The sequence below is a fragment of the Rissa tridactyla genome, chromosome 4 (genome assembly GCF_028500815.1).
Source record: "Rissa tridactyla isolate bRisTri1 chromosome 4, bRisTri1.patW.cur.20221130, whole genome shotgun sequence".
Taxonomy (NCBI): Eukaryota; Metazoa; Chordata; class Aves; order Charadriiformes; family Laridae; genus Rissa; species Rissa tridactyla.
The window spans coordinates 30,361,012-30,375,619 of record NC_071469.1 but is presented as its reverse complement, the minus strand read 5'-3'; the positions used below and the strand labels follow the sequence as shown (position 1 = coordinate 30,375,619).

Sequence of the window (14,608 nt, the reverse complement as noted above, 5' to 3'; positions counted from 1 at the left end):
ATTTTAAGATGCATTTGGGATCCATCCTGCAGTCTCTAACCTCATGACTGCCTATCAACAGGGTTAGAATGAAGCCTTAATTTGTTTTTGCAACAAGTGTTGTGCTTTTAAAAAGCATTTGGTTTACAACCCTTAAAGTTATTTGTTAGCTAAATATACTTAATCTTTCCTCTTTTGATAAAGAAGTCAGGCTGTGCTTCAGGTAGCTTATATTCAAATAGTATCTTATGTTTCAGTGTCATCTTGGTAAAACGATTTTGTACTTTGACATGTTAAAGTTTTTGCTTTATGTGTAAAGATACTTATTAGCATTCATTGACATTTCAGGTATTTAATCCTTTTTATTCATATTCAATATACCTCAGATGCATCTAGTTTTATCTAAGGATGGAGTTCCACATTTGGCTTACTCTAAGACCAGAATGGTCTGCGCTCAGAACCTTGAATATCGCCTCTTTTTACTCTGCAAGTTTAGCATAGATTGGATAAGTTCAAGAATTCGTATGAGAAAAAACAGAGAGAAGGCTTGTATAAGAAGGAAATTATTTATGCCTGAAACATCTGTGCCTGAACACACTACCAAAAGCGTGTTTGGTCATGACATTTGGACAGCATGAATGACTCGGATAAAGTCTCTCTGTTGAGAACAACTGTTGAAAAGGTGAAATCTTGGCCCAGAAAAACTTAATGAGAGTTTTGCTGTTTTCTTCCTCAGTCTAAGGAATTCCAACTGAAGTCCGCAAGGTCTTACACTGACTGCCTTCACTGTTATAACCATAAGGCTGCACATACAGAATGCAAACTTAAGGAAATAAAAATAGTGTCCCTTTCAGTCAGAATTGAACTACTTCTGGTGGGGATTATGGGGTAGTATTTTCTGATCATCCATAAATTGAGATTTTTATTCATAGAATTTTTAAACATCAGACATTAATATATCTTTTTTTAGACTTCATGAGTTTGAAGAAGCTGTGAGATCATTTGACCAGGTTCTCAAACTAGATCCTGTTTCTGTGGATGCCTATGTTGGACGAGGAAACTCGTACATGGAAAACGGACATGAAGCTGGTTGTAAACAAGCACAGAAAGATTTCTTGAGAGCAATTCATCTGAATCCAAAGTGTATAAAAGCCAGAATTTGCTTAGGATACAACTTGCAGGTAACACATCAAAATTCATTCTCAATGCTATGTTTAATCAAACGAAATACCATCAATCTTATATGTATACATTTACGTAAGGCATAAAGTAATCATAATAAACATAAAATCCATGTACTTTCAACAAGCCTTATGGTGTCTTCTTTCTTTTTAAGTAAATGGATAGACCATGATTTTCTTTTCGCTTTTATGCCCAATCTTGTTGGAGTTCTGCTCTTGAATAATGGAATATCAAGTAACCTTATGCTCGTTTGTTTTGCATGTATGGTTCTCTGATAAGCCAACATTAAGAACTGGCACGTTTTGTGGTAATGAGCTGTTTACTGAAGTAAAAAACAGCCAAAGTGTTGACAAATCAGTGTAAAACAAAGTCTTGTATGTTGTAATTGTTGAAACTACACTGTTAGCAAATCTGCTAAAATCCCTTGCTAAAGGCCATATGTATAATGATCTCTGAAAACTACTTACCTACATAGAAAACGAATTTCTATATTAGTAAAGCGATATATGATATGACTTGAAAGTTTCTATCTGTGTCTAATTTCTGTTGTTTAGTTACTGTCCTTTATTATATCCACTTGTCTGAAGTATCTTGAATTGTCATGAATCTTGTTGTGAATTATTTTTTGCCAGCGTAAACGAGGGACTAATGTTAGTAGCCTGTGCCACGTTGTCTTGCATAGGTGTAATGCAAATTTCCTTTTACAGCTTTGCCAATTCACTTAAATTCTAACTAACGCTTTCACAGTGCTTTGGGAAGTACTGTGTGAGAGAAAAACCTGGAGTGACTACATTGGTGAGTAGGTAGGAATAAGACATCTTAGGTGCAGGAGGCAACCCAGAAAGTTCACATAGTGGCAGGTGCTTAATTTCTGAGAGGCCTAAATCTCACTAGATGCCTTCTCTTATTTGGGACTTAAACATAGCCACATGTGGAGAAGTATTTTGATGTGGGGAACTAGATTATTCGCCTTCCACCTTTGCTTAATTAATACGTATATTAGGTAAAATGTTTATCTACTTGCCCAGAATTAAGCACTTCCTTGACTGTGCTAAGTCCTTCACAAGGTACGGTATACTAGAGTTGCATCTGACCATCCAGGGGAGGTACTTTTGCTGAACTACCTAGTGGTTTAATTTTATTGCCATGTGAAGTCCGGTATTTAAGTCACAAGTCATGAGCCCAGGAAGAGTTGAATCTGGTGAGGGGTATGAAGGTCAACAAGAAAGGCTTCTACAAGTACATCAGTAGCAAAAGGAAAATTTGGGAAAATATGGGCCTGCTGCTGAATGTGACTGGGGATGCAGTGACAAAGGACATGAAGAGGTACTCAATGCTTTCTTCACCTTGGTCTTTACTGGTAAGACTGGCTTTCAGAAATCCCAAGTCCCTATGACCAATGGAAAAGTCCAGAGCAAGGAAGACTTACTCTTGGTGGAGGAGGATTAGGTTACAGAACATTTAAGCAAAATGGACACACACAAGTCCATGGGACCTAATGGAATACACCAACAAGTTCTGAGGAGCCACCCAACGTCACTGTGAGGTCACTCTCAATTATCTGTGAAAGGTCGTAAGTAATTGGTAGAAGTTCTTGAAGACTGGAAGAAAGTAAATGTCACTCCTATCTTCAAGAGTGGCAAGAAGTAGGATCTGGGGAACTACAGGCAGGTCAGCCTCACTTCTGTCCTCACTTCTGTCCTGGGAAGGATGATGAAGCAAATAATTCTGGAAATTATTTTTAAACACATGAAGGACAAGAAGGTGACTGATTTTCATGAGAAACGTGGGTTTATGAAGGAGAAATTATGCTAATCAACCTGATAGCCTTATATGATGAGGTGACTAACTTGGCGGATGAGAGGGGAGCAGTGAATGTTGTTTAGCTCCACTTTAGCAAAGCTTTCAGTAGTCTTTCATAAGGTCTTTTTAGAAAACCTGGTGAAGTACGGTCTAAATAAGTGCACAGTGAAATGAAAACTGGATGAACTGTCAGGCTCAAAGGGTCATTATTAGTGCCATAAAGTCTAGCTGGAGGCCAGTCACAAGTGAAGTACCCTTAGGGGTCAGTAATGGGTCCAATACTGTTTAACACTTTAATTAATGACCTGGATGATGGAGTAGAGTGCACCTTCAGCAAGTTTGCAAATGATACAAAATTGGGAGGAGTGGCTGATACACCAAATGGTTTTACCGCCATTTAGAGGGATGGTGGACTGGACAGTCTGGAGAAATGGCAGGCAGGAACCTCATGAAGTACAACAAAGGAAAGTGAGAAGTTCTGCATCTGAGGAGGAATAATCTGATGCGCCACTACAAGCTGGGAACTGACTGTCTCAAAAGCAGCTTTGCAGAAAAGGACTTGGGGATCATGATGGACAAGCTGAAATTGTCAGTGCTGTGCCCTTGCAGTAAAGGCCAATGATACGCAGGGCTATGTTAGCTGCAACACTGCCAGAAGGTCGAGGAAGATGATCCTTCTCCTCTATTCAGTACTGGTGAGGCCACATCTGTAGTACTGTGTCCAGTTCTAGGCGCTCCAGTACAAGAGAAACATGAACATACTGGCAGTCATCCAGCAAAGGGCCACTAAGATGATTAAGGGCTTGAAGCATCTGTCGTATAAAGAGAAGGGAAAGAGAGATGAAGGCTAAAGGGGGAATCTTATAGATAGGGATATAGATAAATATCTGATGCAGGAGTATAAATAAAGTGGAGCCAGGCTCTTCTTAATGGTGCACAGTGACAGGACAGGTAGCAATGGACAAAGATTGCAATACAGGAAATTCCATTTAAACATCAGAATTTTTTATTTTATTTTTTTTTACTGTGACAATGATACGCAACACTGGAACGGATTTTACAGAGAGATTGTGGAGTCTTCATCCTTGGTCCTGACTCTACATGGTCCTGGGCAACCTGCTCCAGCTGACCCTTCTTTGAGTAGTGGGTTGGCCTAGACGGTCTCCAGAGATCCCTTCCAAACTTAACCATTCTATCCTTCTATGATGTAGAAAAGGTAATACTCGCAGATAAAACAGCTGTGACAGATACATTGCATAGTTCCAAGGACAATGAGTGTTGCATAATTAACAAGATATTTGAATTCATCTTTTCTGTAATTTAGTTAACTGCGTTTGTAAATACAAGCATGCTTCCATTCTCTGCTGTAATTTTTTAAGTGGGACCATTAGTATGTTTGTCATTTCTTATTTTTCTTATTATGGACATACTGCAATTCATTTTTAGGCCCTTGGAAAGCTTCAGAAGGCATGGAGCCAATTTACAGTTGCCATTTGCATTGACCCAAAATGCCATGCTGCATACGATGGAAGAGCTTCAGTCTGTCTTCAAGTGGGTGAAACTTTTGCTGCGTTTCAAGATGCAAATGCCGCACTAAAGGTAGATGTTAGCTTAAAGTGATTTTAATAAAATCAACCTGTTGCTATGAAGCCAGACAATACTGTACATTAATAGTTGCCAGTGTGGTAATCCAATTCAATTTTTTTTTGGAAAGTAAATGTATCTTTGAAAATCAGAATTAATTACTATAGAAGTGTAAATTTTCCCTGAGTAAGAATGCATCTACATTTTCCTTTCAGCTCGCTACCACTGCCCCGCTGCTAACAAATCGGGGTGTCATCAATCAGTTAATGGGGTATCTACCCTGTGCCATGAAGGACTATCAACAAGCAATTTCTGTTGACCCAAACTATGCATTAGCCTATTTCAATGTAGCAAATATCTACTTCCATAATCGACAGTTTTCCCAGGTAAGTCTACAATTTGCCCTTATACTGTCTTCAGAAATTTTTTCCTTCAATGTACTGTTGGTATGAAGCTGTTTTTAAGTGTAATTGACATGAAGCTTTCTTATATTGAATTTCATAGTCCTCTACCAGGAGATGAATTAATCTGCAGTAATTAACAATAAATAATTGCCCTACTACTATGTATTTTATCGTTGATATGAGTGAACTAAGATTCATGACAGCTAGGATACACATCACAAAAATTTGTTAATAATTGAGATACCAAAATCCCACTAATGTTCAGTAACATCCCCCCCAGCCTAACTCCCATATATTAAATAACTTGCCCAGATTCGCTATAGCACCATGACAATGAGAATGAAAAGAATCTCCTGTTGATTAACTTCAATCAAGAAGTCAGATCGGTCAGTTACCACAGTAACTTTGAAGTTTTAAATCACCTAATTCTGCTTAAATATGGTGGGTATCTTGAAATACAGAAGAGTTGCATACTGAAATTCCTCTTGTTAAGAGAATTTGAAATCTGCTTGAAGGCAAGGACAATTTATTTTTCTCCATGTGAGGAGGCCCCTGCAATGATTTTTCCTTTGGTCTTCCAGTCGCATTTCCTAGGCATAGGCTCAGGCTTTTATTTGATTGGAGCTTTGTGGTCCGACAGCTGTGGAAGCCCAGAACCAGCATGGATGCTTCAGCACATTTCACCTACTTGAATTAATTCTCTCCTAGAGTTGCATCTGTAAACACTTCAGCTTGCATTTCACTTGTTAAGGAATTCATCATGTATATTACAGCCTTGGCATATGATTTTAAACCTAGATTATACTTCATATAGCACAGTATGTGCTCCGAGTTAGAGTCCTTGTTGCTCTCGAACGTAAGTTAGACTTGGATCAGAAATTCTTTAGGAGTCCAAGGTCAGTTCCCTGTATGTGGCTTCTTCTGTGATCATGTAATCTGTTTTCTTATACATCTGGTGTCATTATTCCATGACTCTTCTTGCATAGGCTGTTCTTCCTCTTCCTCTTTACTGTGTTTCTGTAACTCCTTACTGTCTCACAGAGGCTGCCTAGCTATGAAGACAGAAGTTCAAGAATAGGTGTTGCATTATAAAATATTTTCTATGTTAATTCAAATTGGCCTTAGTTTGTAGCTTACTACTTCTGCTGTAATTACAATTTAGCATAAACAGCTGTTATTTTTCAAAAATCTGACTGGGTGGTGGTGGACCTATTTGTGGATAAACATGCTGGTGCTATGTCTCTCTTCTGTGCCCAAAGAACTCTAAACAGAAGGAGTAAAGACTTAAGAATACTAATAGCTTAAAGAAAGAAACTGGAATTTACAAGTTGTACATAAGCCATTTCCTCAAAACAGTGTACTTTGTCTCCAATTCGTGTGTTTTGTAGGCCTATTGCTATTATTCCAAGGTATTACAACTTGACCCAAGAAATGAATCAGCTGTTATGAATCGTGCTATTACAAATACATTACTAAATAATATTGAAGAAGCAAAAGAAGACTTTGAGAGGGCAGTTTGTCTCTGTCCATTCTCTGCAGCAGTGTATTTTAACAGGGCAAACTTCTATAATGGATTGAAGCAATATGAACTAGCTGAGAAAGACATTTCAACAGGTAATCTTTATTTACCTGTCATGTTACTGTTTGGTAGCATACTAACAACTATGATAACAAATTGCTTGGCTTTATTTAATGATTCAGAAAGGATGTGTGTATTTTTGCTAGTATATTTTCTACCTAATTTTATCAGATATTATGTGATTAAAAACAAGAAGTTAAAGTAATCATGCTAATTAATTGTTTTTTTCCATTTTCAAAATTGAAAAAATATGTAAATTAAAAGATAAACTTTCATATATTGCATGTCATTAGCAGCTGAACAGAGCCCCATTCTAAATGAAATTGTGGCAAGAAGTCATGGGAAAATACTATACTTATGAAGTCTGAAAAAAATTTTGTGAGTGTTTGTGTGTGTGTATATGTGTTGAGATATCTATGTGTCTAGAAAACACCATTCGGGTAGCTTATTTGATATATAGACATGAATTTAATGAACATGCTCTTTGTAGGACAAGTTTTGAAAACAGCATTTGGTTTCCATAAGCTTTTCTTTTGGGAATAGACATGGTTCATAGAGAAGAGGAACTGAATCAAACTTTTATCTTGATTTTGATCTTTGGTCAGTTTCAAAGCAGCTGAGCTATATTACTCCATTGCTGCTTTTGTCATTGCTACTAACGTTCAGCAGCTCTGGCTGGATACGCAGGCAAAATTCTTCCCATATCTAAAGCTATGTTTAGTTTGTATTAATGTTATTGAAATGAAATTTAGTAATGTCACTTCGATTTGACAACACTTGATTGCACAGGTAATGATCTTCCTGAAAGGATAACTCTCTTTAGTTTTTTTGTTTGGTTGGTTGGGTTTTTTTTAGAAATTAGTTTACTTTTACAGTGGAATTTGTCAAAATAGTGTTTTTACTTCATGACTTTCATGACTAATGTTTTCATAGTGTTAGATAGTGAAGATTGACTAGACCAGGGAGATGATTGATTTTTAAAAAAATTTCTCTTTAAAGGAGAATTTTAAAACAGCAGATTAAGCTTTCCAACAAGTACCTAAATCCTATTTGTACGATGGGGAAACTGAATAAAATATTGGGTTCATTGCCATGTTCCAGAAGTTGGATGGTGGTAGTTTTCTTCTCAAAGATTTTGCTTCTGTTTCTTAGGAAAGCATGGTTTCTGCTGTCAGTGCAAAATTAAAGTGGGATTTATAAATAGCAACAAAAATAGCAAAAAAATCTCAAGTATAAATAACATAAAAGTTGCCTACTTTTTGATGTAAAATTAATGTATGTAATATGTTTTCTCTTGTGAAAGCATGTCTGGAGAAGAATTTGAGCACTGACAAAAATTTTTGGATGATGCTTTTATTCATAATTATGTGATGTTAAAAAACAAACAAACAAAAAAATTGCCTAACATTCTATTTCTTATTTTTACAGCATTGTCCATTCAGCCTAATGATGCCTTGATGTATAAATTTAGAGCTGATATTCGTGCTAAATTGGGTTTCAACAAAAAAGCTGTAGAAGACTACAAACAAGCAATCAGCATTCAAGAACATGTTGATTCCATATGAAAAGATACCAGTTCTCATACCACTTGGGTTCTATTTACAGATTTCCCAGACCTATAATCAAAAAAGTCCAACATGCAAGACAAATTTATAATTTTTCTTTTTTATATATTCTACACACATTTTATTCTCCTAAATAATGTAATTAGCTTGATTGTGAAAAACTAACAAAAGTTATTTAAGAATGCAGTGTATGTTTAGCCAATCTGATAGACAGTGACTGGACTTTTAGCTTCGTTTTGATATCATAAATTTTTGCATTTGTAGTATTACATTACATTGTAAAAATTCCTATGCTTGTCATTTTTATGATATTTGGGTGGAAAAAAAATTACTGTGGAAAGGAAATTCAGACTATCACAGCTAAGAGCAGTTAACTCAGTAAAGAATTTGACTCCATCCCTACTCTCCTTGACTATCCTGTTATCTTGTTTAATATCAAGAGTGATGAGACTTTGCACTTGCAAGATCTGTGGTGGTGAGGTTGACTGGATGCCTCATAGTTAACATGTCTAAAAGTTAAAACAGGTTCAAAAATTTCTGGATTTAATTTTTGTTTATTCATGATTAGTGTCTCTGATGTTTAAAAATGAATGTTTATAGATATAAGCAATAAATTAGAATATTTCTAGACGTTGTAGGAGGTTGCATGTTAATATTTCTAGTATTATACATTAGAGCATTACTTACTAGAATAGATATCTATTTAAGTTTTATCTATGATCTATTTAAGTTTTTCTTAAAATGAAATTAAAATATGTGACCATGGGATGATCAAAACCCAATATCTGCTTTTCTCTTCTCCAGTAATTTGAAATAGTAATAGCTTTTAGAAGTATTAGTTTTACCACACTACAAAAAAAAAATATGGTAGACTGCAACACACAATAGGGAGAGATTCTTTGTAACCATTATAGAATTCAAGAATCAGAATAACTGTGTCAGGTCTGATTAAACCATTGTAGCTACATGTTTCTGTAAAGAGTTTTACTCTTCAGAGGTTTTGCTTTTGTGCCTTTAATATTGACTGTTCTGTTATTAAAACTCAGTTTGTGAAGTCCAAGGTGACTGAATAATTATTTACTGCTTTTTCCCTTGTTCTTTTTTCTTATTTATTTACCTTGTTTATTTTTGCAGTATCATCACCAACCCAAGTGGATCAAGTGTAATGTACAAAGTATAAATATATGTGTGTCTGTACTTCCTTGCATGATAATCATGATTGTTGATGCAAATTGGGGAATTATTTGCCTACTTTCCTGCATGCACTCAAAGTCGAAGTTTGCTTGCAAGATGGTGTTGGGGGTATTTTTGTTCCCTTTCTCCTTCTCCACATGCCTCTTTCAGTGCTCTTTATTATTATCTGAAGAATTTTTTATTGATGAAATTGCTAAATTATGCATGATCCTATGGCCTTTTCCTTTCTTTGACCTCTTTATGAATTACCTGCTGATGGGTTGTGAGATAGTGGTATCCTCATCATGTACAGTGCATCATCAAACTTAAATCAGAATGAAGAGAGGTCAAACCTTTCCCTTGGATCCTTTCCTTGTGATGTTCACTGTAGATTTTCTTTAGTTTAACCTCTCTTGAACATCAAACAGGAATGGACACTTAAAAGATTTTTATCTTCACATTTAAAAACTGAAACCAGATGCAATTAGTTATTATTAACTATTGAAGAGTGACTTGACTTAAATAATATTGTAAACTGTCTTCTGCTTGTAATTTTTTTTTATTCTGGATGGTGTAGATCTATTTTTTTAATCCTTAAAAATTGAATATTTATTAATTCTATGGTTGACTGAGTGGAGTTAAATTTTTGGAGCTTTTTATCTATTACACAATCCTTCAGAAATGGCTGGTGTCCCACTGTATTTCCAATTTCATCATTTAGCATTGCTCTCATTCACAATTCAGGGACCATGTTAGGTGCTTTTTAAAGAAAATGGGAAGTGAATGGAGAATTTATTTACACAATAGAACATGAAAATGTCAAGTTGCATGATCAAAACTTACTGCATTCTTTGAAAAATAGATTATCAGCTCCTTTTTTTCTTCAAATCTCTCTTCTAAATTTCCTTTCTGACCTAAGAGAGATTTTATATTTTCTAAAGGTTTTTAAAAGTATATGGAAATATTTTCTATAATAGCACTTCTTTCATGTCTTTTTAAAAAAAAATTAAATTACTAGAGTCATTAGTGACTCTAAGAATCACCATTCCACTAATAAATTGCAATTGTATTTTGCAGGCTGAACAGTAGCATTTGAACTTCCCTGTTGGGAGGGACTATGATAGATTTGTGGCATTCTGAATTTTGCCCAAACCAGTATGGGACAGGTGTTACACTCTGAGGTTACTTCCATTGCTAATAATAGATCCAGTAAATTTTCATACTGGGGATTATCAAAGTGATTTCGCTTCCTAAATGCAGTTTAAGAGAAGCTCTTGTCCCTTGCTGTGTGATGGTATTAGTTCTATTTTGATTTAAAATCTGATAATCTGAGCTTTATTTTTACTGCATTTATTTCCTTTCATTCTCTTTTTGTAGAAAATCCTTTCGATAGACCACAGTTACAAAAAGAGTTACTAAGGAACCTCAGTTGCATTCAGGTTTTTCCTCCCTCTTCAAAATACTGATAGTATATGCATTACGGGGAAACAGGTAATATCGTTTGATTAATAGAGAATGCAGTAGCTGACTTGTTATTAAAAAAGGGCCAAAGCAAATACTTCTGTGTGAAGCCCAATAAAGGAACAGGAAGTTATGAATAATCTTTCACAGAATAGTAAGTTACATACATATGTCTATCAACTGAACATTAAAGCATTTTCTTTCAATATTTTATAATTTAGACTTTTTGGATGGGTACACCACCAAAGCGATGATGAAGCAGATCTTTTGTTACCTCCATTGAAAAGCAAAGGAAAGCGGTAGTTTTTGAAATAAAGCGGTTTATAAACGAACTGGTTTATTTATAAGTTTGGGGAAGTTGTTTCGATTTTTGTAGTTGTTTTGCAGCAGACCTTTACCTAAAGTTTTGCCTTAGTTTTTATCAGACTAAATCTAATTTATTTACCATTCAAGTCTCAAATACATTTGCGTATCAGTAGTATATCTCTAGTTTAATAATCCAGTTTGAGAGAGAACCTGAGAACCAGTGGCAGTGAGGTGGGTAGCCAGTGACAGAAAACTAAGGAACTCAAATTTTGCAGTTTGCTATTTCACAAATTGTAAATGACAAATGCCAGCGATTTTTCCCATGTCTTGAAGATATCCACCTTTGTAAAATAAGTAGTTAAAATTTACTTTTAAAGTCATTGCTGGAAAATATTTACGTTCACCTTGGAGTTAGTGTAAGCAAGATGTACATAGCTGTTTGTAGTTTACAGAGAAGGACAATAATAAAGTTGACATCAAAGTCACAGACCGAAAACTTCAGTGTCAGTAAATACAACAGAACAAAAGCAAATGAAGAAGTTGTGTTCTAGGCTGAACTCCAGCGTCAGCCGTTCTTCTGAATTCCAGGTAGTTTGGGTGTATGGGTGGGGTTGTTTTTTATTGAGAAGCAGAGCTTTGGGACAGGGTATCTGACAAAAAATACAAGTCCTTCCCAACTGGCCACATATACCAGAAATGCAGGCAATTCAGAATATAAATTTGTAGCTGGTGACTGTGTGGCTGAGATAGTGATTGACAAGATTGCTGTACAAGACCGCCGTACCAATGAAAGTGGAATATGCATGAAAGTGAACCAAGCGCTGCACTGCTATAGTAGAAAACAAGCCTTGCAGGAAAGATGCTACTCTTTAGAAGAAAACCTGGAAGTTTTAAAAGATAGTTTGGGAAACCTCTTTCTCAAAATGTAATGAACGCAAGTGGTCTGTCACTGTATCTGAGCTTGTAGTGTTTTCAGTTTACTTTTCTTTGGCCTGAAAGAATGCGGTACATTATAATGTACTGCTGGCTTTGTTCATTTAGGTGGGGGAAGACTGGCAACTCTATTGCATAGAGAAGGACAATCTTATGGCTGCTACTATGGGATTCTCACTAGAGAGTAGTTTTAGAGCCAAGCAATCAGGTTTTAGTCTTGCCTTTGGAGGTGTGCATGTTGAAAGTGAATTTTCTTTTTGTGTGGTTAAGGAGATGAATCAAATCTTAGTTTCTGTATTATTTTTATCTCAACAGTTTTTTCCTTAAGAAACATGTCTCAGAAACATATTTTGTTTTGAAGACTGTGACAAATGATAGCAGATTTGTCATTTTCAAGAAGTTAAAACAAAATCAATACACCCTAGTGGAAGGAAATAAGAAAACTGTGGGTGGAAATAAGGAAACTGTGGGTAATGTTCTTCTAATTTCAATGAGACATATGCCATTTTTTTTCACATTATTTATGTGTATGCTACACCTTTACTGCATTTTATAAGGCTGAGCCAAAACCAAGTTCCAGCTCAACCTTAAACATGCCTGAACTTTGTATGAGCACACTGTGAGGAGCGAGATGCAGGACAGTGCATGTAGACATTACTGAGCAAAGGCTGCCTGTGACTCAACGCAGAAGATGTTTCTTACTATGGGACACTGACTGCCTTCTTTTTGTAACGCAGTCTGCATCCCATTGCCACAAGGGCTGATGGAACACCAGATGGTCTAGGCTGGTATGGTGAGCCATGGTATACCTGGGTCATCTACTCTGCTGAAGGTAGAAAGAATATTGGCTCAAGTTACCTCTTATGTCTTCCATCCCAGTCCAACCCAAGCCTCAAGCCAGTGCTTGAGCATGGGCTCGTGTGGACACAAATTGAATTTGGATTTAAGTTGGCAATGGACAAAACCTTGAAAAGCAATATGGATGCAACCTGAGCCATTTTGCAACAATATACTGGAATAAAGGTGTTTGCAAAACATGCTCTGAAAGAGTCAATGTGAATAAAGGTGATGTTTTAAGTAAGCTTATTCAAAAGACGACTCTTACTGAGTGTGGCTTTAAGTAAGACCACCAGAAGATGGCAGTCTGCAATCTTGAGTGGAACAGCTCTACTCCTAACAAACTCCAAGGCTACAGCAGCAGCCTCTGGCTCTGATAACTGTTGAGAGGAGGTATTACGGTATCTGCTGTTTTCTAATGCCTCTGGTTTAATTAACAGTATTGTTCTCTCGCTTCCTTTTTGATATGCTATACACAATTCTTTTATAATAAAATGCTAAGTGAGATTATCATACCTCACAAGCACTTCTGGAACAGAAAACTGTAATATTATCATGTAAACATATGTGTATATGAACATGTGCACAAGCACACTCCTGTATATATGTATACACACACGCAATAATACAAGTAATAAGTAGCACAAGCCCTGAATAGCAGCTCTTTTCCTGTCCTGATTTTTTTCTCTCCTGGTTTTGAGGTACTTTTCTACAAAATGAGGCATTCAGAAAAGGAAGGCAAACAGTGTGGAACCTTCTAACTGCTCCCAGCAGTTATATTTTACAGCATGTTTCTTTTTATTCACTCTGCAGGGTCAGTAAATTCTTTTTGTTGCAAAAGGAAAAGGCTTATCACTGCTATCTGTTGGAATTCAAAAAGAAAAGCTAAAAAGTGGCCACACCTCGCTCCATGAAACATTCCTTCTCTCTGGCTTTTTTTTTTTGGCTCCGTTCTCAAAGTGGACACAATGCTTTGTTTGCAGAGAGTGAAAAACGCAAAGTGCTTTCTCTCTGAGGGAAAAAAACCAAACAGACCCCAAGCACAGAGTAGCACACAGAGGTTGTGACCTTCCAGAGCAGGTCTTTGTCAGCTCTGTAAAAGGAAAGCGAGCATCGGGCATTGTCAGAGCTGCAAGCCTGCTTTCACTGCTGTTGAGACTCTTAATTGAATTGCAGTCTTCTATTTTTTTAGTGACTACATGTATATATGCATGTAATGGTCATTAAAATCCTAATTCAGAATTCATAAAATTCAATGAAAGGAGCTTGGTTTTGAGTCAAGGCTACAGAAGAACGACAAATGCTCGCTCCCTTGCCATTGCTTTTTCCCATGCTTGTGAACACCGGACTAGTGTGACTGACCTGTTATTGGAAAAGATGGTGTTATTTATCAGCTTTTCCTGTTCTGTTTGACAGTGATGCAGTGTGACAAAGAGCTCATTTACCATTCCTAAGATGTAAATTTATAACATATGAATAACTTTGCAGAGAAGTGTTTTTTTCAAGTAGTATGTGCAACTTCCTTTAGTGGTCTCTTCAGCGTACTATTTACTAGGGCTGTTCTCACGGGGAGGTAACATGAAACAAAAAAATGCACTGCAGACTCGTGTGATGTTTTACTTGAGAGTAACTTCCCCAAGTAGACCTGTGTGGTGTAGACGAGCTCTCCATCTACAGAGGTTCACCTCTATTAGATGACATTGACTGTCCTATTTTTGAACAGAAACGTCTGGTACAAAGGGAAGGAAAATGTGTCTCAAGGGCACGGCAGAGCGGGGTTCTGCTCCTCTCAGTTGTCCCTC

At 36.5% G+C, this 14,608-nt stretch overlaps 1 protein-coding gene across 1 annotated transcript in view; it reads left to right on the top strand.

The window, feature by feature from the left end:
* The window catches only part of TTC6 (tetratricopeptide repeat domain 6), a 30,936-nt gene extending 22,742 nt beyond the window's left edge, over window positions 1-8,194 (top strand). Inside the window, exons 17-21 of the mRNA XM_054199949.1 lie at window positions 950-1,160; window positions 4,411-4,563; window positions 4,764-4,934; window positions 6,341-6,566; window positions 7,960-8,194. Coding sequence (XP_054055924.1) covers window positions 950-1,160; window positions 4,411-4,563; window positions 4,764-4,934; window positions 6,341-6,566; window positions 7,960-8,096 — 898 coding nt within the window. The 3' untranslated portion in view covers window positions 8,097-8,194. The remainder of the gene's footprint in view (window positions 1-949; window positions 1,161-4,410; window positions 4,564-4,763; window positions 4,935-6,340; window positions 6,567-7,959) is intronic.
* Window positions 8,195-14,608: the final 6,414 nt, after the last annotated feature.